This window comes from Schistocerca serialis, chromosome 2 (assembly GCF_023864345.2).
Source record: "Schistocerca serialis cubense isolate TAMUIC-IGC-003099 chromosome 2, iqSchSeri2.2, whole genome shotgun sequence".
NCBI classification, from domain to species: domain Eukaryota; kingdom Metazoa; phylum Arthropoda; class Insecta; order Orthoptera; family Acrididae; genus Schistocerca; species Schistocerca serialis.
Genome location: NC_064639.1, coordinates 634,070,729 through 634,095,085, shown reverse-complemented (window position 1 = coordinate 634,095,085; position 24,357 = coordinate 634,070,729). Strand labels below are relative to the sequence as shown.

Sequence of the window (24,357 nt, the reverse complement as noted above, 5' to 3'; positions counted from 1 at the left end):
TATCACACACATCCATGCCCGAGGCAGGATTCGAACCTGCGACCGTAGCGGTCGCGCGGTTCCAGACTGTAGCGCCTAGAACCGCTCGGCCACTCCGGCTGGCTCGATATCTTTACTTTCTAGTGTCCGACACCTTAGCTGTCGCCGGCGCGGTGGTCTAGCGGTTCTAGGCGCTCAGTCCGGAACCGCGCGACTGCTACGGTCGCAGGTTCGAATTCTGTCTCGAGCATGGATGTGTGTGATGTCCTTAGGTTAGTTAGGTTTAAGTAGTTCTAAGTTCTAGGGGACTGATGACCACAGATGTTAAGTCCCATAGTGCTCAGAGCCATTTTTTGAACCATAGCTGTCTGTGTAGCCGGGCACTGTCGTCCATAAACAGAAAGTTGGGATCTACCGCACACATAAACAGACGGACAAAAAATGGCTCTGAGCACTATGGGACTCAACTGCTGTGGTCATAAGTCCCCTAGAACTTAGAACTACTTAAACCTAACTAACCTAAGGACAGCACACAACACCCAGCCATCACGAGGCAGAGAAAATCCCTGACCCCGCCGGGAATCGAACCCGGGAACCCGGGCGTGGGAAGCGAGAACGCTACCGCACGACCACGAGATGCGGGCAAACAGACGGACATGATCCACAATAATCTTCCTGCAATACCACTGTGCTGTAACAGCACAGCACGTGGCGATATGCAGAGGTGTTCGGCCACTATGCGTAATTCCGGCCCACGCCTTAACGCCTAGGCCTTACTGATGTCACCCATGAACATTCTGCGGTATGTAACGCGTTACCTTGGCAAAATCTCTTTCCACAGTGAAGCTGTATTCGTCAGAAAACATCACTCTGAACCACATTTGTTGACCATAATCAGCATCCTCCGTACACCGACGAACTTTTTGTCGACGATGGGGTGGTTGTAATGGGTAGCATTTAACAGGCTTCCGAGCGTACAAACCAGCCTAACTTAATCGTGGCGAAATGGTTTTAACAGAGACATGTGTACCACTGGCGGTTGTAAGATCTGCAGAGATCTGCCTAGGAGTGAGATGTCGCCAACAGGGTTTCGTATCGGCCCTCATCCGGAGTGGTGGTCCGTCTAAGACCACCGACATGCTTTCCCATAGCATTTCTACCTTCAGCGTCCTTTTTTAACAGCAAGCTGACACTTTTGGTAACACCGATTACTGTGAGTATAGTAGAGACACTTTGAGCGGCTTCTACTCGTCCGATTGCCCGTCCACGTTCGTAAGCATTCAAATGATGTCTTACAGACAAAGCGTTCGGCACAGACTTCCCTGCAATTAACACATCCCGCCGTGTACGTCTCCTTTTACTATCACTGGTCGGGCGTTTCATAGCAATTGTCGGCTGTTCCGTAGCAACTGGCAGTTGTTCCTTAGCAAGTGTCAGTTCCTCCACAGCAATTGTCAAGCAGTGTACTGCAATTTGTAACCTGGTTCTGACTCAGCGGTCAAACAACCCACACAGAGCTGCCGGTGAGGGCGTCGGACCGGTGTCACGGAAGAGCGCGCATACGAGCGCCAGTGCAGGTGATGGATCAGGCGCCACTCTTCAGGCCCGCACCTGCGCCACAGCTTCCGTGGGAAGCGGCGTTGGCCGGCGAGATGCGTGACGCCCAGTTCCGGAGGCGCCGCCGCGGACCACCAGCGGCGTGGAGTCACCTGCCCGCTACACGCCGCTCTCACGCCGCCGGCGCCATCTAGCTGCCGCCAGCCACCGGCACCTGCATCCTCTCGACTCGCGCTTACGCTTGACACCAGTCACGCGTGACATTTCACTCCCCATTACCAGTCACGCGTGACATTTCACTCCCCATTAACATCCCCAATCACAAGCGCACCAAAGCCATTCACTCGACTCCGTATTCGGTCAAGCGTGCCAGGGACGATGACGCACTTCAACGTACGTCAGTCACATAGATTACGACTCGTTGTCCGTGCATCACGAGGAAGGCAATAATGTTAGCGATTAAGGTAGCGTCGACGTCACAGTCAGAAACGGACCACTAGCTGAAACAGCAGGACAGTCACACGAGAACGATGAAAGAAACTGTCAGCGACATTATTGGAGGAACTGCACATTCGATTCAAGTGCCTTAAAGGGAACCATGTCAAAATAGCTGTATCCGAATTCACGCTCCGCGCCTCCCGAAGACGAGTCCAGCGACTTACGAAACTTGCCACATTGACAACTTCTGTTGGCAGGTCCAGGAAGTGATCGTTGGTTTCATAACACCGCTTAACAGTACAAAATAGTACTTTGCCAGATGTATGTGACTGAGGTCGAGACGGCCGGTGTGGCCAAGCGGTTCTAGGCGCTACAGTCCGGAACTGCGCGACCGCTACGGTCGCAGGTTCGAATCCTGCCTCGGGCATTGATGTGTGTGATGTCCTTAGGTTAGTTAGATTTAAGTAGTTCTCAGTTCTAGGGGACTGATGAACATAGCAGTTAAGTCCCATAGTGCTCAGAGCCATTTGAACTGAGGTCGAAGGGTGGCTTCGTGCACAACAGTAATCGAACCTAAGCATCCCTGTGTGTTCCCTATAATAACGGAATAACAACAGCGTCGGCTGCAGTCGCATCTCGAAATTCAATAGGCACATATGTTCGTAATGCCTGCGATAAGGCAACAGCAAATATTTATTCTTCTATATTATAGTTTTCTCATATACATCCCATTCTTGAACGTACTCAACACCGCAGTTACTTCTTGATGTCAGCCCCCGGTAGCTGAGTGGTCATTAATTTTCTAATCAGCCACTATTTGTCAAGCTATGGACTTTGTAGACACTATTTATGCGATAGTACAGCAACATGTACGTCAGCAAAGGTGGTAAGCCTGACATTGGATATAAAAAAAAATTAAAAAAAAGAAAAAAAGAAAAGGTAGCATCAAAAAAATAAAATAAAATAAAAAAAAAAAGAAAAAAAAACAAGTTGGTAGAGCACTTGCCCGCCAAAGGCAAAGGTCCCGAGTTCGAGCCTCGGTCGGGCACTATTAATCAAAAAAAAAAAAAAAAAAAAAAAAAAAAAAAAAAAAAAAAAAAAAAAAAAAAAGGTAGAGCACTTGCCCGCGAAAAAAAAAAGTGGTCAGCGCGAAAAAAAAAAAGAAAAAAAAAGTGGTCAGCACGACAGAATGTCAATCCTATGGGCCCGGGTTCGATTCCCGGCAGGGTCGGAGATTTTCTCTACTCAGGCAGTGGGTGTTGTGTTGTTCTAATCATCATCATTTCATCCCCATCAACGCACAACTCGCCGAAGTGGTGTCAAGCCGAAAGACTTGCACCCGGCGAACGGTCTACCCGACGGGAGGCCCTAGTCACACGACATACATTTATTTATTCACTTCTCGAAGTTTCCTTGCTCTTTCGTTTTGATACCACAAGCTAAAAATGGGCAAATTAAATGTCTGTAATCCCTGCTTAAGTACATTACGCACGCAATCTTCAAAGAAATCCATAGAACATGTACCAACTATCGGCAAAAAGCTACTGAATTTCAAAAAAAATTACTCATACGAAAGACCAGGCATTACAAAAAAAAATATTACTGGGGAAAACAAGCGAAATACGAGTTGATTTCGAAAATAAAGTAACACATTATTATGGCAGCCCAAGTAACTTTCATTGAATGCTGCATGGCACTTGAAAGTGAGACGGATACGTAACTTTATTTTTCAACGCTGTCTTTAAGGTTAAGGAAACTACGGTCGAATCATTGTATTGTATTGTATTGTAGAGAACTGGGGACGTAGAAACGACGGAGAAGCTTCGTCCACGCCGTAGCCCGCAGTGGTAGACAACTCCACAACAGGCTACAGCAGTCCACTCACCCCAACGCCGCCCCACACCGAACCCAGGGTTATCGTGCGGTTCGAACCCCAGTAGACCCCCCCCCCCCTTCACCTCCCCGGGAACGTCTCACACCAGACGAGCTTAACCCCAATTTTTGCGTGGTAGAGTAATTATGGTGTACGCTTACGTGGAGAAAGTGTTAGCGCAGCAATCGGCGACATAGTGTAACTGAGGCGGAAGTAGGGGAACCAGGCCGCATTCGCCAAGTAAGATGGGAAACCGCCTTAAAAACCATCCACAGACTGGCCGGGACACCGGACCTCGACACTCATCCGCCGGGCCAATTCGTGCCGGGGACCGGCACGCCATCCCGCCCGGAAAGCAATGCGTTAGATCACGCGGCTAACCGGGAGGGCAAGGAAATCGTAACAAAATAGAATACATTTCAAAAGCATGTGATTAGCGAAATATAAGCAGGACTTGTCCTGATTAGTTTCAAACATCAAATTGTAAGAAGTTCATTTTCGTAATTTTCTAGTAACTTCACGTAACTCCTTAATTAAGATGTTATAAATCCGTAATATTTGACATTTCTGTATTGAGTGACATACGCTTAGTCAACTGGTCTTTAATAATTGGAAGCACGCTCCTTAATAGCAAACAGTTTTCAAGGTTCAAAGTTTCAGTGACAGTCTGTGACACAGCTACACTTAGGACGAAAGTTGCTTGTCGAACCCGCTGATATGTAGGATGGTTGCCGGCACTGTTGTCTCTTCCAGGGTACCAGCGCCGTACTGCCATGTTGCGCTGCCAGTAACCTGGTGAGAAACGCGCCGAAAACATCGTTCTTGTGCAACGCAGCTAGCTTTTTATTCGCACGAAGTAATGGCCGCTATCGAAAGGGGATCTCAAGTTGATTCCGTATTTCTAGATTTCCGGAAAGCTTTTGACACCGTTCCTCACAAGCGACTTCTAATCAAGCTGCGGGCCTATGGGGTATCGTCTCAGTTGTGCGACTGGATTCGTGATTTCCTGTCAGCAAGGTCGCAGTTCGTAGTAATAGACGGCAAATCATCGAGTAAAACTGAACTGACATCAGGTGTTCCCCAGGGAAGCATCCTGGGTCCTCTGCTGTTCCTGATCTATATAAATGACCTGGCTGACAATCTGAGCAGTTCTCTTAGGTTGTTCGCAGATGATGCTGTAATTTACCGTCTAGTAAGGTCATCCGAAGACCAGTATCAGTTGCAAAGCGATTTAGAAAAGATTGCTGTTTGGTGTGGCAGGTGGCAGTTGACGCTAAGTAACGAAAAGTGTGAGGTGATCCACATGGGTTCCAAAAGAAATCCGTTGGAATTCGATTACTCGATAAATAGTACAATTCAAGGCTGTCAATCCAACTAAGTACCTGGGTGCTAAAATTACGAACAACTTCAGTTGGAAAGACCACATAGATAACACTGTGGGGAAGGCGAGCTAAAGATTGCGTTTCATTGGCAGGACACTTAGAAGATGCAACAAGTCCACTAAAGTGACGGCTTACACTACACTCGTTCGTCCTCTGTTAGAATATTGCTGCGCGGTGTGGGATCCTTACCAGGTGGGATTGACGGGGAACATCGAAAGGGTGCAAAAAAGGACAGCTCGTTTTGTATTATCACATAATAGGGGAGAGAGTGTGGCAGATATGATACGCGAGTTGGGATGGAAGTCATTAAAGCAAAGACGTTTTCCGTCGCGGCGAGATCTATTTACGAAATTTCAGTCACCAACTTTCTCTTCCGAACGCGAAAATATTTTGTTGAGCCCAACCTACATAGGAAGGAATGATCATCAAAATAAAATAAGAGAAATCAGAGCTCGAACAGAAAGGTTTAGGTGTTCGTTTTTCCCGAGGGCGCTGTTCGGGAGTGGAATGGTAGAGAGATAGTATGATTGTGGTTCGATGAACCCTCTGCCAAGCACTTAAATGTGAATTGCAGAGTAATCATGTAGACGTAGATGTAGAGTGGAAAAGCGGCTGCACTAGGAAAGCGTGGGTGCTCCACTCACCGGTCTCGCGGTCGCTGCGGTCGTCGGAGGTGGTGGACTCGCCGTGGTGCGCGCCCGGCGGCTGGCCCTGCGCGTGGGCGTGCGCCGGCTGCTGGGACGGGTGGGCCTCCAGCTGCAACGGCTCGCGCGGGCCCAGCACCAGCTCCTCGTACGCGCCCACCTCTTGCGTCGTCTCGTAGAAGATCTGTAAATCACGCACAACTGCCCTCAGCAACGTCTCCTCTCGTCTCACTGCAAAACTCTCCCAAATAGAGGGTCATCTAGTTCTAAATTTTAACATGGGATGAACTGCTTGACGAAAGAATGAAGCTAGATTGGGACAACAATTAAAATTAACTTGAACTGGAACGATGACATAGATAACCTCGTGGGAAAAGCAAACCAAAGACTGCGATTTACTGGTAGAACATTTACAGAGTGCAATAGGTCTACTAAAGAGACTGCTTACGCTACGCTTGTCCGCCCTCTTCTGGAGTATTACTGTGCGGTTTGGGATCCGCATCAGAGCGGACTGACGAAGGACGTCGAAAAAGTTCAAAAAAGGGCAGCCCGTTCTGTGTTACAGCGAAGTAGGGGAGACAGACGGTGCCACGGACATGATACACGATATGAGCTGGGAATCATTAAAATTAAGAACTAAACTAAACTCCGTCCGAATAGGCCCTGGCAGGCCTAACGGAACCAAGCGGCCGCCCCGTCATCCTCAGTCCACAGGCGCCACTTCATACGGACATGGAGGGACATGTGGTCAGCACACCTCTCTCCCGGCCGCGTGTCAGTTTACGAGACCGGAGGTGCTACTTTTCAGTCAAGTAGCTCCTCAGTTTGCCTCACAAGAGCTGAGTGCACCCTGCAAGCCAACAGCGCTCGGCAGACCGGATGGCCACCCATCCAAGTGATAGCCCAGCCCGACAGCGCTTAACTTCGGTAATCTGACGGGAACCTGTGTTACCACCGCGGCAAGGCCGTTGGCCATTAAAATTAAGGCACTTTTTTAACCGACTTTCGGAACGCCTCCGTAAAGGCACCTCAGTACTGTAATGTCAGTTATGACGATACTAACTTAAGAATAACACAGCACCCACTTCCCGCGCGGAAAAAACCTCCGACTCGGCCGGGAATCGAACTCAATCCGCCGCGCTGACGACGCAGCTACCGAGGAGGATGACAGTCGTTTTGGTTACACCAGGATCTTCTCATGAAATTTCAATCACCAGCTTTCTCCTAAGAGTGTGAAAATATTTTGTTAGTGCCATGTACTTAGGGAGAAACGATCATCGTAATAACATAAGAGAAATCAGAGTTCGAACGGAAAGATTTAAGTATTCGTTTTTCCCGCGCGCTGTTAGAGAAATGAATGATAGAGAACTGGCTTGAACATGGTTCGATGAACCTCTGCTGTGTACTGCAGAGTAATGAACAGATGTAGGTAAAACCAACCCACCTCTCTCCATGCGCTTCTGTATCGACTGCTGTACACTCTCTCTTATACGAGAAATAATTATCTGGCAACTCAGTGTCGACACATTGCCTAAGAAAACGTTATTGATAATGTGCACTCCGTAACGATAACTGAAGCCTAGGCGAACAGTAACGTTGTTTTGGTAATGAGAACTAACGGAGGATGTAATGAAATGTCAAATTAATTCAGGTGACTCTGACGGAATTATATTAGGAATTGAGATAGTTAAAGTAGTATAATTTTTTTGTCAGCAGAATAACAGCGCTGTCAAGAAAGACCTCGTTCTCAACAAAATAACTGTTGACGGCAGAAGTAGTAAGGATATAAAATGCAGACAGACAACTACAACGTGTGCATTTATGAAAAAGAGAAATACGTTTACATCGAATATAACTTCAAGTGTTACAAAGTTTTTTCTGGAATTAAATGTTTGGAATGTAGAGTTTCCTCAAGGTGCATCGTGGAAGATCAGCCAGTACTGAAACGAAAGCAATAGCAGCTTCTGAAATGTGGTGTAACAGAAAAATGTTTAGGATTACACTTGTACATGGAGTAAGTAACTAAGAGGTATTGCGTCTTATTGAGCAGAAAAAAATCATGGCAAAAACTGACTAAAAAAAGGAACCATTTGACAGGACACATCTGGACGCATCAAGGCTTCGTCACTATGGCAATGAAACAATGGGGGACGGGTAAAAAACTGCCTAGAGAGAGACACAGGTTCGAGTAGAGTGAGGTGGTTTAAATGGATGTAGGGTGATTTTTCCACCCCACCGTGTATAAAGTCTAGGGACTGATCAATGAGAGGATACGGAACAAGAATAGTCTAATGAATGTATGTTAGGAAGTGCATGGTTTCCATTCTAGAGACCATTTATTCAATCATTCATTGTTACACAGACTGCGGTCCAATACGCGCTGTATCACGCAGCCACAGTTACAGTATGTGCTAAAAACAGGTTCCGTGTGCCTCACCGCATGGGTGTACGCGCCGTAGCGGGTTGGTGCACCATCATGTAACAGCCACATAAGCCTTCGAATCATCAATGGAACCTCTTCCATCAGGGAAGGTAAATTCGCCCGCAAGAAATGCCGATAGTCCCGACCTGTAGGAGACGTGAAAGGACCACTGGTCCCCAAAATACGGTCGCCAATTATCCTGGCCCACACATTTCGGCTGCACCGATGCTGATGATTCGCTGTCACCATACCATGTGGGCTCTGCATACCATCACACATATGACTTTTTTCTTTTTTTTTTTTAAAAAAAAAAAATTCTTTATTCTCAATATTCTTATATCATACAAACAACCCACCACCTTATACAATTAGTGGGTCCTATTTGATACATTTGTATTTTATATTAGTACTACAGCTAACACAATTTGTTACTTTTCTGTTGCTCACACTATGGGCACTTCTGTCTATCTTCCTACATTGTTTTATTCTACTTATGCTAAGCTACTTCTACCTGCAGCGTTTACATTTGTGCCAGAATAGTATAAACCTACATTGTTGGCCCTGTTCACCGAGCTAATCCCGGTGAACGTGCCCCTGGCACCGGGCTGGCCGGAGTTACGATACGCTGCAGTACTATACTAATGGTTTCTATCCTAGCTTATCCTACGTCTACTCTATCTTAACCTAGTGTCAAAGTTAGTGAGTGTCTCAAATCGGTAGTTGGGCGCACCCCACCTCCTAATCCTAGGCATGGCGGATTCCAGCCGTAAAGCGGCTGGCCAAGTCCTCGCCTCAGCGGAACAGGTCAGGTGCGCGGAGTCTAATTTGGGAATAGTTAGATCTTAATTGTTGTTCCTTAAATAGTCCCTTATCACTTTGAGTGATATTTCGTTGGATAATTTATTCAAGATTGTAAAGTGGTCCTCATGCCTGAGCAGGTGATACGTGTCATGGTTTGGTAATTGCTGACGAAGTTGCGCGGCTACATCGTCGAAGAGGTGGCACTCATACACCACGTGTTCCGGGGTGCCTGGTGTGGCCCCACAGTCACACGCTGGTGTCGCCTGTTTCCCGAACCGGCATAGATATGCCGGGTAGGGTCCATGACCTGTGAGGAAGTGCAGCAGTCCTCGTGATGGTGTGAAGTGTTTTAGTTGTAACCTTTCCCTAATATTGGGCAGCAGTGACATATGACTTATGAAAGCTGAAGATAACACTCGGCTAAAGGTGGCCTCATCTTTGAATAGAGTGGATGACACAAATACCGGAACCGTGGTTGCTCGCGATGTAGATAGTAAGCCTTGCACATGCTGCAAATGATGGTAGTAGCACTTGTCACGGCGAATGTTCCACGCAGCTGTCTGGCTTACCGTGTACTGGCGGGACAACTGCCTGGCACGAACACGGTGGTCGCTATCCACAGTATTAATCAAATTTTCCTTCTAGTTTGGTGTCCTAACATTTCGGACACGTCCTTCATGATTTACTGCTTCCTGAAACGACCCTGTCTGAGACAAACGACGAAACATAGTTGCAAACATTGAATGCTCTTATTGTTATCGGCGGCGATACAACCTTGGTGTTGGCCGCCAGTTGCCATTTGGTTTTCCGTACGTAAACACCATGTCGGCAAGCTCTCGATTCGAATACGGAACGATTGCGTACAACGCGGTATCACATTCACTACAAGGTGAGTCGGCAAGAGAAGTGAATCGGACACAACATTACCAATGACTATGGCAGGAGAGGGCCCTAGGCCATGACGTATGGGGAACAGTACCACCCTCCAGGAAGAAACCATGCATATTGCAACTGTGGCTGCGTGATACAGCGCGTATTAGACCGCAGTCTCCGTAACAAAGTATGATTAAATCAACTGTCTCTAGCATGGAAACCAGTCCTATCAGAACATAAGTTCATTAGACCGTTTTTGTTCCGTATCCTCTCATCGATCAATACCTAGAGTTTGTACACGATGGAAAAAATAACCCTTTATATAGCTGGAAGGACTTATGCACGACACAGTAGCGTGTAGAGCTGCATCAAATCAGTCTTGAGTCTGAAGAACAACAACGGCAACAACGAGAACAGCATAAGCATCAAGGGAGGAAGGAGGATTAGAATTTAACGTCCGGTAGACGACTACATCAGTATAAACTGTATAGAAGATCTAGATCTCCAGGTTTCACGATTCTCATACAAGAATTCTTCCGAAACACTTTCAACAAATCACCTGGAGTCATTTAGGGTAATCTACATATTGGCGCCCAGTCATGTTACAAATAATTATTCTCTCACTTGCAATTTCACAGCCATACAGTCTGGAAATAGTATTTTATTACTTACAAATTCATTTAATTATTTATCCTTATCGAGTTGATTCTATTTTTACGCACTAATTTCGACGACTGAGTGAGTCAGTTCTACAGGTGCTCCGACCACTAACCTTAATGTGTGTTCACTAGCTGGACTCCAGCGAGGGTATGAACCTTTACTGGTGTAGTGCACTTTTTATTGCTGATTTCGACTGTTAGTACCCATTACGACCTCTGATACGGCTCTGCGTCCCCCTATTCATAGCAATATTCCACGAGGTACTAATTTCCTCGCTGTTCTGATAAATGAAATGACTGTCGATATCCTGATAAACTTAATTTCACTCCGACGTCTTATTTCGTATCTACGCAGTCGCAGGTACTTGGCGCCTGTACCACGATTCTGGTGTTGCTGCATGTCGTTTCAATGATATATTCTAGGTGACGATCGGCGATAGCCGATTCGCTTGGTTATTTAAGTCGAATGTGTCGCTGTTAAACGTTGCATTTCGTCTAGGCTGTTCTGTTGGTGTCATGCACATACTGCATCCCATGTCGGCACGAAATTCTGTTTCATCTCCATCTGCTCTGCAGTTACGAGCTCCCTAAGAAAGCAATATGGACACTCTCTGAATTATAGAGCGTAAAATATAATTGTCAACTCGGCTGCAGCTTCAGAAAGCGAAAACTTCAACGATGACTGTTTTTCTGTCTCATGAATAACAACAAAAAATTTGGAAATTTGTGTTAAGTTCCTATGGGAGCAAACTACTGAGGTCATCGGTCCCTAGACTTACACACCGCTTAATCTAACTTAAAGTAACTTACGCTAAGGACAACACACACACCCATGCCAGAGGGGGGACTCGAACCTCCGAGGGGAGAAGCCGCGCGAACTGTGGCCAGGCGCCTAGACCCCGCGGTCAAATAACAACGAACAAATATAAAACTTTACATCTTACTTTGGTACTACTTAAGTTCTGCAGGGAAGTTTGCATATTATTCTATCTGCTCACATTCTTACCTTGTTCAGTGATTTCATTTTGAAACTCGCCGCAAGGACTTCCATAAGGATAGGAAAGGGGCAGGGGAGGGGGGGGGGGGAGAGAGAGGAGAGTGGGTGTTTAGAGGAGGACAGACACTTCAGTCAGTATGAGCCGCACAACCATTTGAAGTGTCCAGTATCCATAGTGTTGAAAGCTCATGTTAAAGGCTACGGCTCCAATTACAACGCGTTGATATAGGTTACTCAACGATTTCCTCGCTCGCTGCTCCCTTCTCATTAGAAAAGTAGTAACATAGCACGTATAATTATCGCGCATTTCCTCTTCTTTACAACAGCATAGAATTACAACTGCTCATTACAGATAGCTAATTCCCACAACACTGGCATATTTAGAAACTGAAAATAGTCCGAAATAAAAAGACAAAACTCACATTTAAAAAAATCACACTTCTAGGTTCTTCGAAAATAAACGTAATTTATTGGCTTATCGTGATTCTGGTGTTGCTGCAGCTCGTTTCAATGATATATTCTAGGTGACAATCGGCAACAATCGGCAACCAAGTCCGTCTCTTCCATAAAACCTCACACCCTGATACCGACCTGTTCGTACAAATCACGTACTTACAGCTTTCGTACGCAAACCAAAAACTGCTAAGCACTCCACACTTGCGCACAAGAAACGTGCTTGCAGATTCTTCCAGTTTCCTGTAATGGGAAAATATTTCGCGATCGCTAACACTCTGAACTCAAAAAGCTCGCGACTCCAACACCGAGGAAAGCTGCCGATAGACTCCTCTACTGTCCGAACTACTCACAACTCCCGGATATGTTTAAGTGTTCCAGCCTTCAGCCTTTATAGTTAGTACTGCTGCATTTACGCTACTGTCATAAAGACGGTTGGAGATACTTTCACCTTCATTTCAAGATCAAAACATCGTACCGACATGGACCATTTAACTACTCCTAACGTTGACTTTACGGTTGCCGCTTGTTTTACAACATGTAACAGACATTATAAACATTGAAACACACTCAAACTGACAACAACGACTGCTCGAGTTACGACTACAGTGACTATTAGCAGACCAACATTAGCGATATGATGTCGATTTACATCCGTATTTTTTACACCCGGATCTACCATATGAAGACATGATTCGATAGACAGGTAGTCGTGAGCTAATGAAGAAACTATGTCGCATAAAGTTATTGGACACAGCGCCCATTAAGCTGAAACACTATTTTTCATAAAACAGTATTTTATTTCTACACTATCCTGCGATCCTTAAGCTTAGCTGCAATCCGAAATCAGAATAGAGCTCTTGGCGCATAGCAGGGAAGAAACTGTGTTGACAAACGCAGAAAAACGGTTGCCATTCGTTTCTGTCCCTCGAATCAGCGGCATCGGAGGCGGATAAATGATAGCCTCGAGGGAGAAGGGGATCCAAGGATCAGTAGCAGGAGTGATTGTGTTCCGAGTAACGCTGCGCCTCCGAGGGGCTTGACTTGTCTGCGGTAAACAGTGCTCAGTATGTCCGAGCTCGCCGCTGGTTACTCCACCTGAGGCGTAACAGGTGTTTATGTGCGTCTGTGCAAATCAACGGAAACAGATTTTAAAGTTCTACTGACGACGTGGTACTAAAAATGTGGAAACAAATTAAGAAGATCGTACATTCTGTGTAGGAAGATACAAGTCCAGTTTGGTTGCAGAATGGCTGACTTATTTCTGGCACATTTGTATTCTCTTTGTTTCATTTACTCTACGGCAAATAACAATCCTTTGTCCGAAGGTGCCGCCTTGAGGAACTATTTATGACCAAATTTTGCCTGCAAATGACCAGCAGCTCTCCAGTCTCATCTTGAGAAACTCAAAAACTGGCCAGAAAGTGCGCTAGCAGTGAAATTCTAATAAAATATGCACCGGCGTTGAAAGCCTTTCTGTGTATTTCAGTCCCATCACCTCCTCCCAAAGGAGCTGAACAAAAATTCCAGTCCCTGTTTTGGAACATCACATCCTGCTGTGGCACACGCCGTTTCGATTCAGACAATTTTTAACATATAATATTGTACGTAAAATTAATACCAAGATATTAAACAAAACTGAATAATTTCTCCGCCGATTACCTAAAATTTCAAAATTGAAAAGATAATCATTTCACGTACACTTTATCCCTTTCGCCTTGGAAAAGATAGTATTTATTTTACAGTGCAAATACAGATCTTGCAAGGATAATATTCCGATATCGTATGGTAACGTATCATTCAGCACGGGATTTAGCACCTAGCAATTGTCACTGGCGTGTTACTCCTGGACAGGTGCTCTGCCTTAGAAATGAAACTCAAAGCCCACGCATCCATCACCCTAGTTGTTATGAAGAGTGAGATACGGCTGACAACGCTTCCTTAGACCACCGATTTGTCATAAAAAGTTTTAACGCTGGGTGGTCATTGGTAGTTAAAATGTGCAGTTAGTCTGATAACTTTTTTCTGTGTATGTGTTCTGTCGTAATGAAGTCGGCTTTCTATTACCATCCACACAAACCTGATAAACCAGTGGCAATGAATTATGTGACCATCTTTGTGTCCTTTGGTTAGAACGAAGTCTGCGCTATCCAAATCTTCCACCAGTAGTGGACTACAGCCCTGTCGCTTCGTGTCAGGACATGTTCTACCACGCTTGTGATATTGTCACTGCTGTGGAGGTGTATTGCTGGTTCACTGGGAAGCACCGATGCGGTAGATTCATCGAATAACTGGAAAGCTTTCTATCTTCGCCAAGTGCGAATGTTGTGATTGTAGTCTAAGTATTCAGTTTGGTGGCTACCGTAAGTATGTGCTTAATGCTGTGACGTATTGACGAGAATTAAGTAAAAGGGTGAAACCAAGTACTGGGACAAAGTGTATTCTTTTACAATACGATCAAAAATACAGTGGACTAGAAAGCTTCATCCGACAGAACTGCATGAATGACAGCGAAATGGTTTCGGAATTAGACAGTAACACTGACGTATAGGTTAGACACCTGGAAATGAACGTCACCAGCTCTCCTCGCTGCCGCATACTGGAAATTAATAAACTTTTTCAGCACCAGGAAATAGGGAAATGGGATTTTGGCAAATCATAGATGCAATTTCCACTTCGCTAGTTTACATTTCCTATTTTAAATGATGAATTTATGGGATGGAGTAAAATGTAACAAACAAATCAATATCACATTTAATGATGAATAAGTGTAACTGAAATTAACATTACATATGAATACAAACATTAAAATTTATATTTTTGAGAAAAAGTTCCCGTTCAGACTACTGCGTTGTCGACATAAAGCGTAACATGCTTTCGAGAAGAGTCTTTCAAGAGCTTAGGTCGTGGCTATACAGCTCAAATATTTAGTTGCATTTATTTTAAGCTTTCATGGCTCTGGGTAGGTAATAGCGATGATGTGATTCCATAGATAGAATGCTTTCTTTCAGATGCGGTGATGGGCCCGTTTCTGTTTCAGTTTGAAACTTAATCTTTACTTGTGCTATTTTATCATGTTCACCCCATACATCAAATTTGATTTCCTTGTCTGCCGTGTTGCCCACAGAACTTGATAACACCTAAGCATGGACTTCCTTAGTTCGTTCAAAAACTTTATTCTCTCTCCTCCCTTCCCCGTTTCCATGGTATCGTTAATTGACGCCTTCAGAAAGAGATTCTTGTACCTGATGAGAAAACTATAGGCGGTGTTGCCATCTTTGAAATATGATACTTTGTTTTCAACGTATATGTTTGCAGAGATGCCTCATCAACGATCATCGGGCACCCCTACAAGAATGGAATTTTACTGCTTTTGTACCACGGGCCGGCCACCACATTAGCGCACATTTGCAGACCAGACAGTGGACAACTGTAAACGCTTATTCGTAAGTACTTCCGGGGTTTCAGAAGAAAACTACACGGAGAACAGACACATCACGGTACGAAATACATTATTGCAGTAAGAGTCACTGCTAACGATTTGTAGCAATATTTAATCGTGAAACTTATTGGCAAATTGAGAATGCGACACCACGACAGGTATGCAATTTACTGGAAACAAATGGAAATTTGTGCCAGACGGCGGATCGAACCCGGATTTCCCGCTTAACGTGAGCAGTCGCTTTAAACGTTTCGGCTACCCCAACACGCTTCATGGACAGACCCAAACCTCCGCATGTCTCAGTGCCTGCTACCCATAGTGCTTGAACAGTTATGTGATTCCCGCACAGGGAGAGACTTCCTTAGTAATCTCGTCTTTCTTGTGGACAAGCATGCATGTCCGAAGGAACATGACGTTGAACTGTCAAATACAGACACTGCACTAATACATTTAATGATAATTTTGGAAACGTTATGGAAAGCAGAGACTAGGACGTGGAAGTTTGCATTTGGTGGAGGGTGCTGGGATAGCCGAAGCAGTTAAGGCGAAAGCTAGCGTAATGCGGGAAATCTGGGTTCGTGTCGCAGTCCTGCACAAATTTTTGTTTCCAGTGAATTGTGTAGCTGCGGTGGTATCGTACGTATTCAGAATTTGCAAAGCCATTTCATGACATACATCAGTCGACAGAGCATCACATTACAGTCCGATAGCTGAGTGGTCAGCGCGGCGGAATACCGCGCAAAAGGACCTGGGTTCGATTCCCGGCTGGGTGGGGAATTTTTCTCCGCTCAGGGACTGCGTGTTGTGTTGTCCTCGTCCTCGTCACCGTGTTGTGTTGTCTTCATCATCATCTCATCCAACGGCGTGGCGACAGGAACGGCATCCGGCCACACCGTAAATTAACCGTGCCAAACCAACCCATAACCATGCCGACCCTGCGACAGAGCAGAACGAAGGCACAAGGAGAAACAGTGAGAGAGAGAGAGGGAGAGAGCATCACATTACGGGTGCTCAGTATGGACACCGTCTGTGACGCAGCAAATGCCAATATATTCGTACAGCTCACTGAAGTCGCTGATGCTACTACTGTTGATGGTGCTTGTAGGGCGCAACGACCGAAGCCCACTTTGGCATTCTGTTCAGCGGGTTGCCTATCAGCAGGAGCGAACTAATTCTAGGCAACAATACGGAGCAGGTGACTCGACTGACACTACCATCCCTAGTGATACCCTCTGCAACTAGCTTAATATCAGTGGAGAGATGCTGTATCCTCTGATATGGGTGTTTTAGTGTATCTGTATACTGAGCAAGCAATAAAGGAAACAAAAGAAAAGTTCGGAGTAGGTATTAAAATCCATGGAGAAGAAATAAAAACTTTGAGGTTCGCCGATGACATTGTAATTCTGTCAGAGACAGCAAAGGACTTGGAAGAGCAGTTGAACTGAATGGACAGTGTCTTGAAAGGAAGGTATAAGATGAACATGAACAAAAGCAAAACGAGGATAATGGAATGTAGTCGAATTAAGTCGGATGATGCTGAGGGAATTAGATTAGGAAATGAGACACTTAAAGTAGTAAAGGAGTTTTGCTATTTGGGGAGCAAAATAAATGATGATGGTCGAAGTAGAGGGGATATAAAATGTAGACTGGCAATGGCAAGGAAAGCGTTTCTGAAGAAGAAAAATTTGTTAACATCGTGTACAGATTTAAGTGTCAGGAAGTCGTTTCTGAAAATATTTGTATGGAGTGTAGCCATGTATGGAAGTGAAACGTGGACGATAAATAGTTTAGACAAGAAGAGAATAGAAGCTTTCGAGATGTGGTGATACAGAAGAATGCTGAAGATTAGGTGGGTAGATCACGTAACTAATGAGGAGGCATTGAATAGAATTGGGGTGAAGAGGAGCTTGTGGCACAACTTGACTAGAAGAAGGGATCGGTTGGTAGGACATGTTCTGAGACATCGAGGGATCACCAATTTAGTATTGGAGGGCAGCGTGGAGTGTCAAAACCGTAGAGGGAGACCAAGAGATGAATACACTAAGCAGATTCAGAAGGATGTAGGCTGCAGTAGGTACTGAGAGATGAAGAAGCTTGCACAGGACAGAGTAGCATGGAGAGTAGCATCAAACCAGTCTCAGGACTGAAGACCACAACAACAACAACAGTCTATCTCTTGTAGTTTTCTCGCAGTCGCCCTCGGAAACACTGGAGGCACTGTATTATATTGGTGTGATCTCGCTTGAAAGTGAAGATATCACTCACTGTACAGTTACATTGCCAGGGGCTAGGTCGCGGCGACCCTTCGTGCGAGAGCTTGATTCATCCGACTGCAATAAGCTCGTAATAACGGCGTCAGAGGAGGGGTTAGGTGGGGGGTGGGGGAGTGGCGGGGGGAGAGAGCGAGGCGTTGTGTGCTTGGAAGCCATTCCGGCCGATATCAGAGCTTCAGCGGGCAGCAATTATAAAACGTGGCGTGTAATACGCGAGACGACCGCCGGAGGGGACGCGGGCGAGATTTCGAGAATCTGGCGCCGGCATCTGGAGCCGCTTCCGGCCGCGTCGCGTGACCGGCCCGGGCCCCGCTGCGCCTCATACGTGTCATATACGCACAGCACACACTTGTTACTGGGAGGGGGCTGGCGGCCGAGGGCCATGCGGCGGCCGACGCTCACGCGACGAGCGTCACCCGCCCTTCGGCCGGCGCGACGAGGGCGATAAGCGGCCGCCTCCTTACTTATCTGCGCCGCTGGGCTTTTACGCGTCCTCCAGGAAAGGCAAACGAAGATGGGGCCGATACTAGCTCCCGCCGCTGCACTGCGGTCCTTGTCGCCGCCAGTGCTCTGCCGTGCAACGCCGCTGCCTCGAGGGGCGCTGCGAGGCGCGATAAAGCCGCCAAATAAATCGCCTCTACATGTCTGGAGAAATATACAGTGTGTTATCGTAAATGAATACTTGCGTTTCTGTACTGCAAAGTGATGAACTTGTATAGCAAATGTGAGTGGAAATACCAGTTCTGTGTCAAGCAATTCTCACTTCTTTCGCAAAGTTTACCCGGTCGTTTGGAGTCCACAGTCTTTTGATTTGTCTAATTCATGTTTGTGCGGTCCCAACATTTCGTTGGCATAACGGACCGGCGAGTCAATTTATTTACGCCTATGAGCCAAAACATTACGACCACCTGTTTAATAGCATGTTGTCCCACTTTTCAAACACAGTACAACAGAGATTCTACTTGGCATGGGTTCTACAAGTTCTCGGCAGGATTCCAGAAGTATGTGGCACCAGATGTCTCGCACAGGTCAAGCATTTCCAGAAAATTACCGGATGGTGGTTTCCGGGCACGCAGCTGTCGCCCGATATGTGTTCCGGTGCTTACAGATCATGTACATTTGGTGGTCAAGACGTCAAAGTGAGTTCACTATAATGCCCGTTAAACAACTGTAGCACGAAACTTCCTGGCAGATTAAAACTGTGTGCCGGACCGAGACTCGAACTCGGAACCTTTGCCTTTCTTTCAGGAGTGATAGTGCCGCAAGGTTCGCAGGAGAGCTTCCGTAAAGTTTGGAAGGTAGGAGACGAGGTACTGGCAGGTAGTAAAGCTATGGGGACGCACGTTCCTATTTGGAATATATCTTCGTATAAAAAGGGACTAAGTTAGTCATGGCTCTGTTACACTATTATCTATCCGAAGACAGTGGAAAATGCATCCTTCAAGAAATTCTGATGGGGACGTTTTTTTCACATGATAATAGACGTACCTTACCCCACCCGCCTTCCTACTAAGTTTATTTTGACACGATGTAAACGAGTTTCCCCTCTGCACATACAACAACGAGCGCCAGTGTGGCGCAGCAGTAACATCCTGGACTCATAGTTTGCAGTCTGCGAGTCAAGTTCCCATCCCGCCAGCCAGTTATGGGTTTTCCGTGATTTCCATACGTAATTTAAAACTAATGACGACATAGTTCATTAGCCAGGAGACAGCCGGTTTCCTACCTCCATCCTCCCCCAAAGTGAGCATATTCTCCTTGCCGTAGACAACACATCACCCTCTAATCTACCTTACAACTTACTTTACTAAGGGAAACCTCGTGATCACTACGTTAACTTCCTAGACATTGCCGATACAGAATTTCAATTAGGAACATTCAAGGTTCCTGAGACCGACACCTCTCTGCGAGATAATGTGCAAAGACTTCTTTTCAAAACAAGTGTTGTTATTTTCAGAAAGGAAAGACTTACAACAAGAATAACAGATAAAAGAACTTTTATTTCTAAATGGCTTCCTTAGGCACAGTAGCTGGGACTGTAGATATACGGTGCATGTGCTCGTAGCGAAAACGGCAGCAACTTCTCCACAGTTTATTCCGAATCATAGAAAACATATTACAGATTATAGCAGTTGCACGAACACCCTGGCTAGACGCTTCAGTCTGGAACCGCGTGACCGCTACTGTCGCAGGTTCGAATCCTGCCTCGGGCATGGATGTGTGTGATGTCCTTAGGTTAGTTAGGTTTAAGTAGTTCTAAGTTCTAGGGGACTGATGACCATAGATGTTAAGTCCCATAGTGCTCAGAGACATTTGAACCATTTTGAACATTTCTTCTACATTTCTAGTTTCATAGAAGTTCTCCGAACGCCCACAGTTCAGTAGCTCGGTGCAAGCCTCTGCGCTTCAGCTGTCGGACTGTGGACAAGGGAGCTGCATTACTCTACGTAGTGTACAGCTCGGTTGCTTGTTTCTCTTTCTGCTACTTATAGTTCGGGCGCCTATGGATGCTTGAGTTCCCTGTTAAGCATTATTCGAGCTCTCTCAACAGTACAAACCACATTTATACTTGTGTTTCCTCTCCGCGACGCGGAGCCGCACGTGGCCAAGAGGATATGCACTCGCGGGCCGCACGCGACTATTGAAAAAGGTGCAACCGGGCTCTCTGCACAGCAGCGTATGTGTGGGCGCCAAACTTGCGGCGGTGGGAGGGAGGTGGGGAGGGAGAGAAGGAGAGAGAGGGGGGTGGGGTGGCGTCCCGCCGCCCCCAGACTCTACGTCGCGTCATGCCGTGACTGACGGACGTAACGCGTCCGCGGCTTATGCGGCACCGCCAATAAATGCTATCAGGAGCAGCCTTCAAGCCACCACCTTCATAAATATTGCAATGTCGTACCCATTACGGCGCGCGACGTGCATTATGCAGAGACGCCTTGTGGCTACGTGGCCTAACTTATTTTCCCTTCTAATTAATTAGCCTCTCAAGGTCGCCAAGGCATTAACAAAATTACGTCACGCCACTTTTTGCGTCAGCGGAGAGGTATTTGCAAGTACATCTGGGGAACAGCGTATAATTTCGTTTTTCCGCTTATTCCGTCATATAGCTGTTTTTAAAACATCGTACGTTACTGCAAGAGGAGGGTGAAATTATGTACAGCAGCGTAGTCGGCATGACACTTGCTTAGACGGGAGGCACTTGGCGGGTAAGACGACACGAAAAAAACACAGTCCCAATGACAATCAAATGGTCTTCACAAAAGGAGTCACTGACAGCCTTTCATCGCTCCATGTACGAGTGAGCATAGACGTCTTTCTTGTTTGTCCTCGGTGCCTTTAGCGGTGGAATGCTTCAATAAAATCGTCTCGGTTTACAAGCCACGTCATTTCGAATGAAACACACGAGCTTTCGACAGTTGTCTCCGCCATCGTCTTCATAAATTAAAATCGTTGCCCGAACTGGCACGGTGTTCTTGCCATATAGATGTAACGGAACGGCAACTTCTGGAACTTTCCCAGAGAGCCGGAGAGACGTATGCGCGGAAGGCAAGCTGAGCAGCTCCTAGTTGCTCCGCCGCGTCGCGGGACCGACAAACGTCATATCGTGCGAGGGGCCGACGACAAGTTTGAAACTGCCGCTCCCGCGTCCCTACAAGCGCCAAACGTGCATCTTTGCTTTCGCTCAGTGTCCAAAGCCAGTCCCCATTCCCTACTAAGTTTGTACCCTGCTCATGTTAAAACTGTCGCAGTTCATTCTAATTTAGGCCGCTGGTTGATAACAGATCCGCCGGCCGAAGTGGCCGTGCGGTTAAAGGCGCTGCAGTCTGGAACCGCAAGACCGCTACGGTCGCAGGTTCGAATCCTGCCTCGGGCATGGATGTTTGTGATGTCCTTAGGTTAGTTAGGTTTAACTAGTTCTAAGTTCTAGGGGACTAATGACCTCAGCAGTTGAGTCCCATAGTGCTCAGAGCCATTTGAACCATTTTCTTGATAACAGATCCCAGTATTTTCAAACTGTATTTTATGGTCGTTTTCTAGGCAATGTTCAGCCAAGTCCGACTTCTGAAGTTCATTTTCTTTGATATGTTGTGAACGCTCTGCAACAGTGCAAGACGCTGCCATTACATCTAAATAAGCAGAACACCGTCCCAGCCACGGCATTCGGTGATTTTAAATGCTGATGACAACAGGGGACAGATATCAAAAGCAGGAGCGTTTTATTCGAAATGACGCCGCTTATAAACCATGAAGATTTCATTAAGGCCTTCTTATTCTTTTAAATAAGATGGAAGAATAACAAGACGCTGATAGTTTCAACTGCAGTCATCTGTTATGTGCGTCACATATCGTAACCTATTTACCGTTAAGTCACGCAGCTCAGTATAATAATAAGAGGTAACGAGAGTCACTCTACCCCTAATTATCCACAGGCGCATTTTGTGTCTTGTGTCAATTTCTGTACTTTATTTTTACACCTTTGTGTGGATTTTCCTCAGTTTCCTAGGCGAATTTTGTTCACCGACGAAGCGTATTTCAGTAAGGTATGTGTTCTGAATGGTTGAAATAGCCACATTTGGGCCCAACAAAACCCCAAAGCCACTTTACACGAAGACTTCAGCAAACATTCGACATCAGTTCTGGGCAGGTATCTCGATGGTCGTCTGACTGGGCCGTACATTCTTTCTCCCCACCAAACGGATGGGTGGTACTTGACATTCGTGCAGCAAGTGCTGGCGGAGGTTTTGGATGATGTGTCATTGGACATTCGGCACGGATAGTTGTTGCAGCAGGATGGCACGCCAGTACATTTTATATTTCGCTCCCGAAACCATCTGATCGTCGTCTACGGGGACAGATGGATTGGTCGAGGCGGACCACATGCTTGCCCACCAACATTTCCCGATTTTACCATTTTGGACTTTTTCTTGTGAGGCCACATGAAGGGTCTTGTTTACGAGAGCCCTCTTCAGTCGGAGGAAGATGTGGTTGGACGGATCATGGCTGCGGCAGAAGTAATTAACCATACACCATGCGTGTTAGACAGAATGTTTCAAATGGTTCTGAGAACTATGGGACTTAACATCTGAGGTCATCAGTCCATAGAAATTAGAACTACTTAAACCTAACTAACCTAAGAACATCACACACATCCATACCCGAGGCAGGATTTGAACCTGCGACCATAGCGGTCGCACGGTTCCAAACTGTAGCACCTAGAACGGCTCGGCCACACCGGCCGGCAAGTTGGACAGAGTTTATGCGAACTTACTGCACTGATACGCTGTGTGCACCAAACTTAGTTGTCATATGCAACAGCTGTTGTAGGCTAATATCACCGCAAGTAAGAGTGAAGTCTGTACATATTGTTTCCCTTGTAACATGGAATCAAACCGTTTCCGGCCTTGGGTTGGTATGTAAAAACTTGATCCATTAGGTCTCCTCTACAATCTCTAGAAGTATATAACATGAATTGTGAAACACCCTGTGTCTGGAACGGGAGAGGTCTGTATAGCACTGATTTAAAGCTTTGTGTTCTCGACTGCTTTACTGAAGCTTCGTGCTCTCGACTTCTTTACTTAAGATTCCGAAAGCAGTCAGGATCCGTGACTCTAGAAGTAATGAGCAGCAGCTGTAAGAGTGCGACCTGCTCTCACGTGCCCACCAAGTTGCCACCCCCTTTGCGACTCCCGGTAAGTTGTCGTAAGGCGGCGGTGCCATCCGTAATTAGCGGCCGTGATGGATCGCCGGCCGCGACACCGCAATTACCACTGGCGCCGGCCGCAGCTGCATAATTCATGCGAGCTGCGCGGGGATTAAAGCAATGCGGCGCCTCCGGTAATCGCCAAGTGCTTGATGGGCGCCGCCCTCTTCGACCCACACTGCTCCCTACCTAAGTGCCGGCTGCTCGTTCGTCCACCATTACTAATCGATGCAGCAATGATCAGTCCAGATGGCGCTGCTACTTGTATAAATTAGCCCTTCAGTTCCTTAAAGCTCCCGTGATGCTACTGGTGAATTGGAAGTGTCCCGTATGCGTCTGATGTCGTTTGCAATGCCACGAGAATAATTTACTTTCCTGCGACTAAAGACGTACACCATCGAATCACGTTATTATGGCCAATTCCTATACGTGACATATATCGGGCATAACCCGTGAGGTATATCATATAATAATGTGTTTGGACGACGTGGATATTTAGGCTTCGCAGGGCAGGGAGTAAAGGTTATCTGCCCTTTATTTCATTTGCAGGAAGAATAGTACACTACTGGCCATTAAAATTCCTACACCACGAAGATGACGTGCTACAGACGTGAAATTTAACCGACAGGAAGAAGATGCTGTGATATGCAAATGATTAGCTTTTCAGAGCATTCACACAAGGTTGGCACCGGTGGCGAGACCTAAAACGTGCTGACATGAGGACAGTTTCCAACCGATTTCTCATACACACACAGCAGTTGACCGGCGTTACCTGGTGAAATGTTGTTGTGATGCCTCGTGTGAGGAGGAGAAATGCGTACCATCACGTTTCCGACTTTTTAAAGGTCGGATTGTAGCCTATCGCG

General features: G+C 46.2%; 1 protein-coding gene across 1 annotated transcript in view; it reads right to left on the bottom strand.

The window, feature by feature from the left end:
* Positions 1-24,357, bottom strand: part of LOC126456296 (transcription factor hamlet-like) — a 241,254-nt gene that overhangs the window by 92,626 nt on the left and 124,271 nt on the right. Inside the window, exon 5 of the mRNA XM_050092048.1 lies at positions 5,874-6,057. Within this exon, the coding sequence (XP_049948005.1) occupies positions 5,874-6,057 (184 nt within the window). The remainder of the gene's footprint in view (positions 1-5,873; positions 6,058-24,357) is intronic.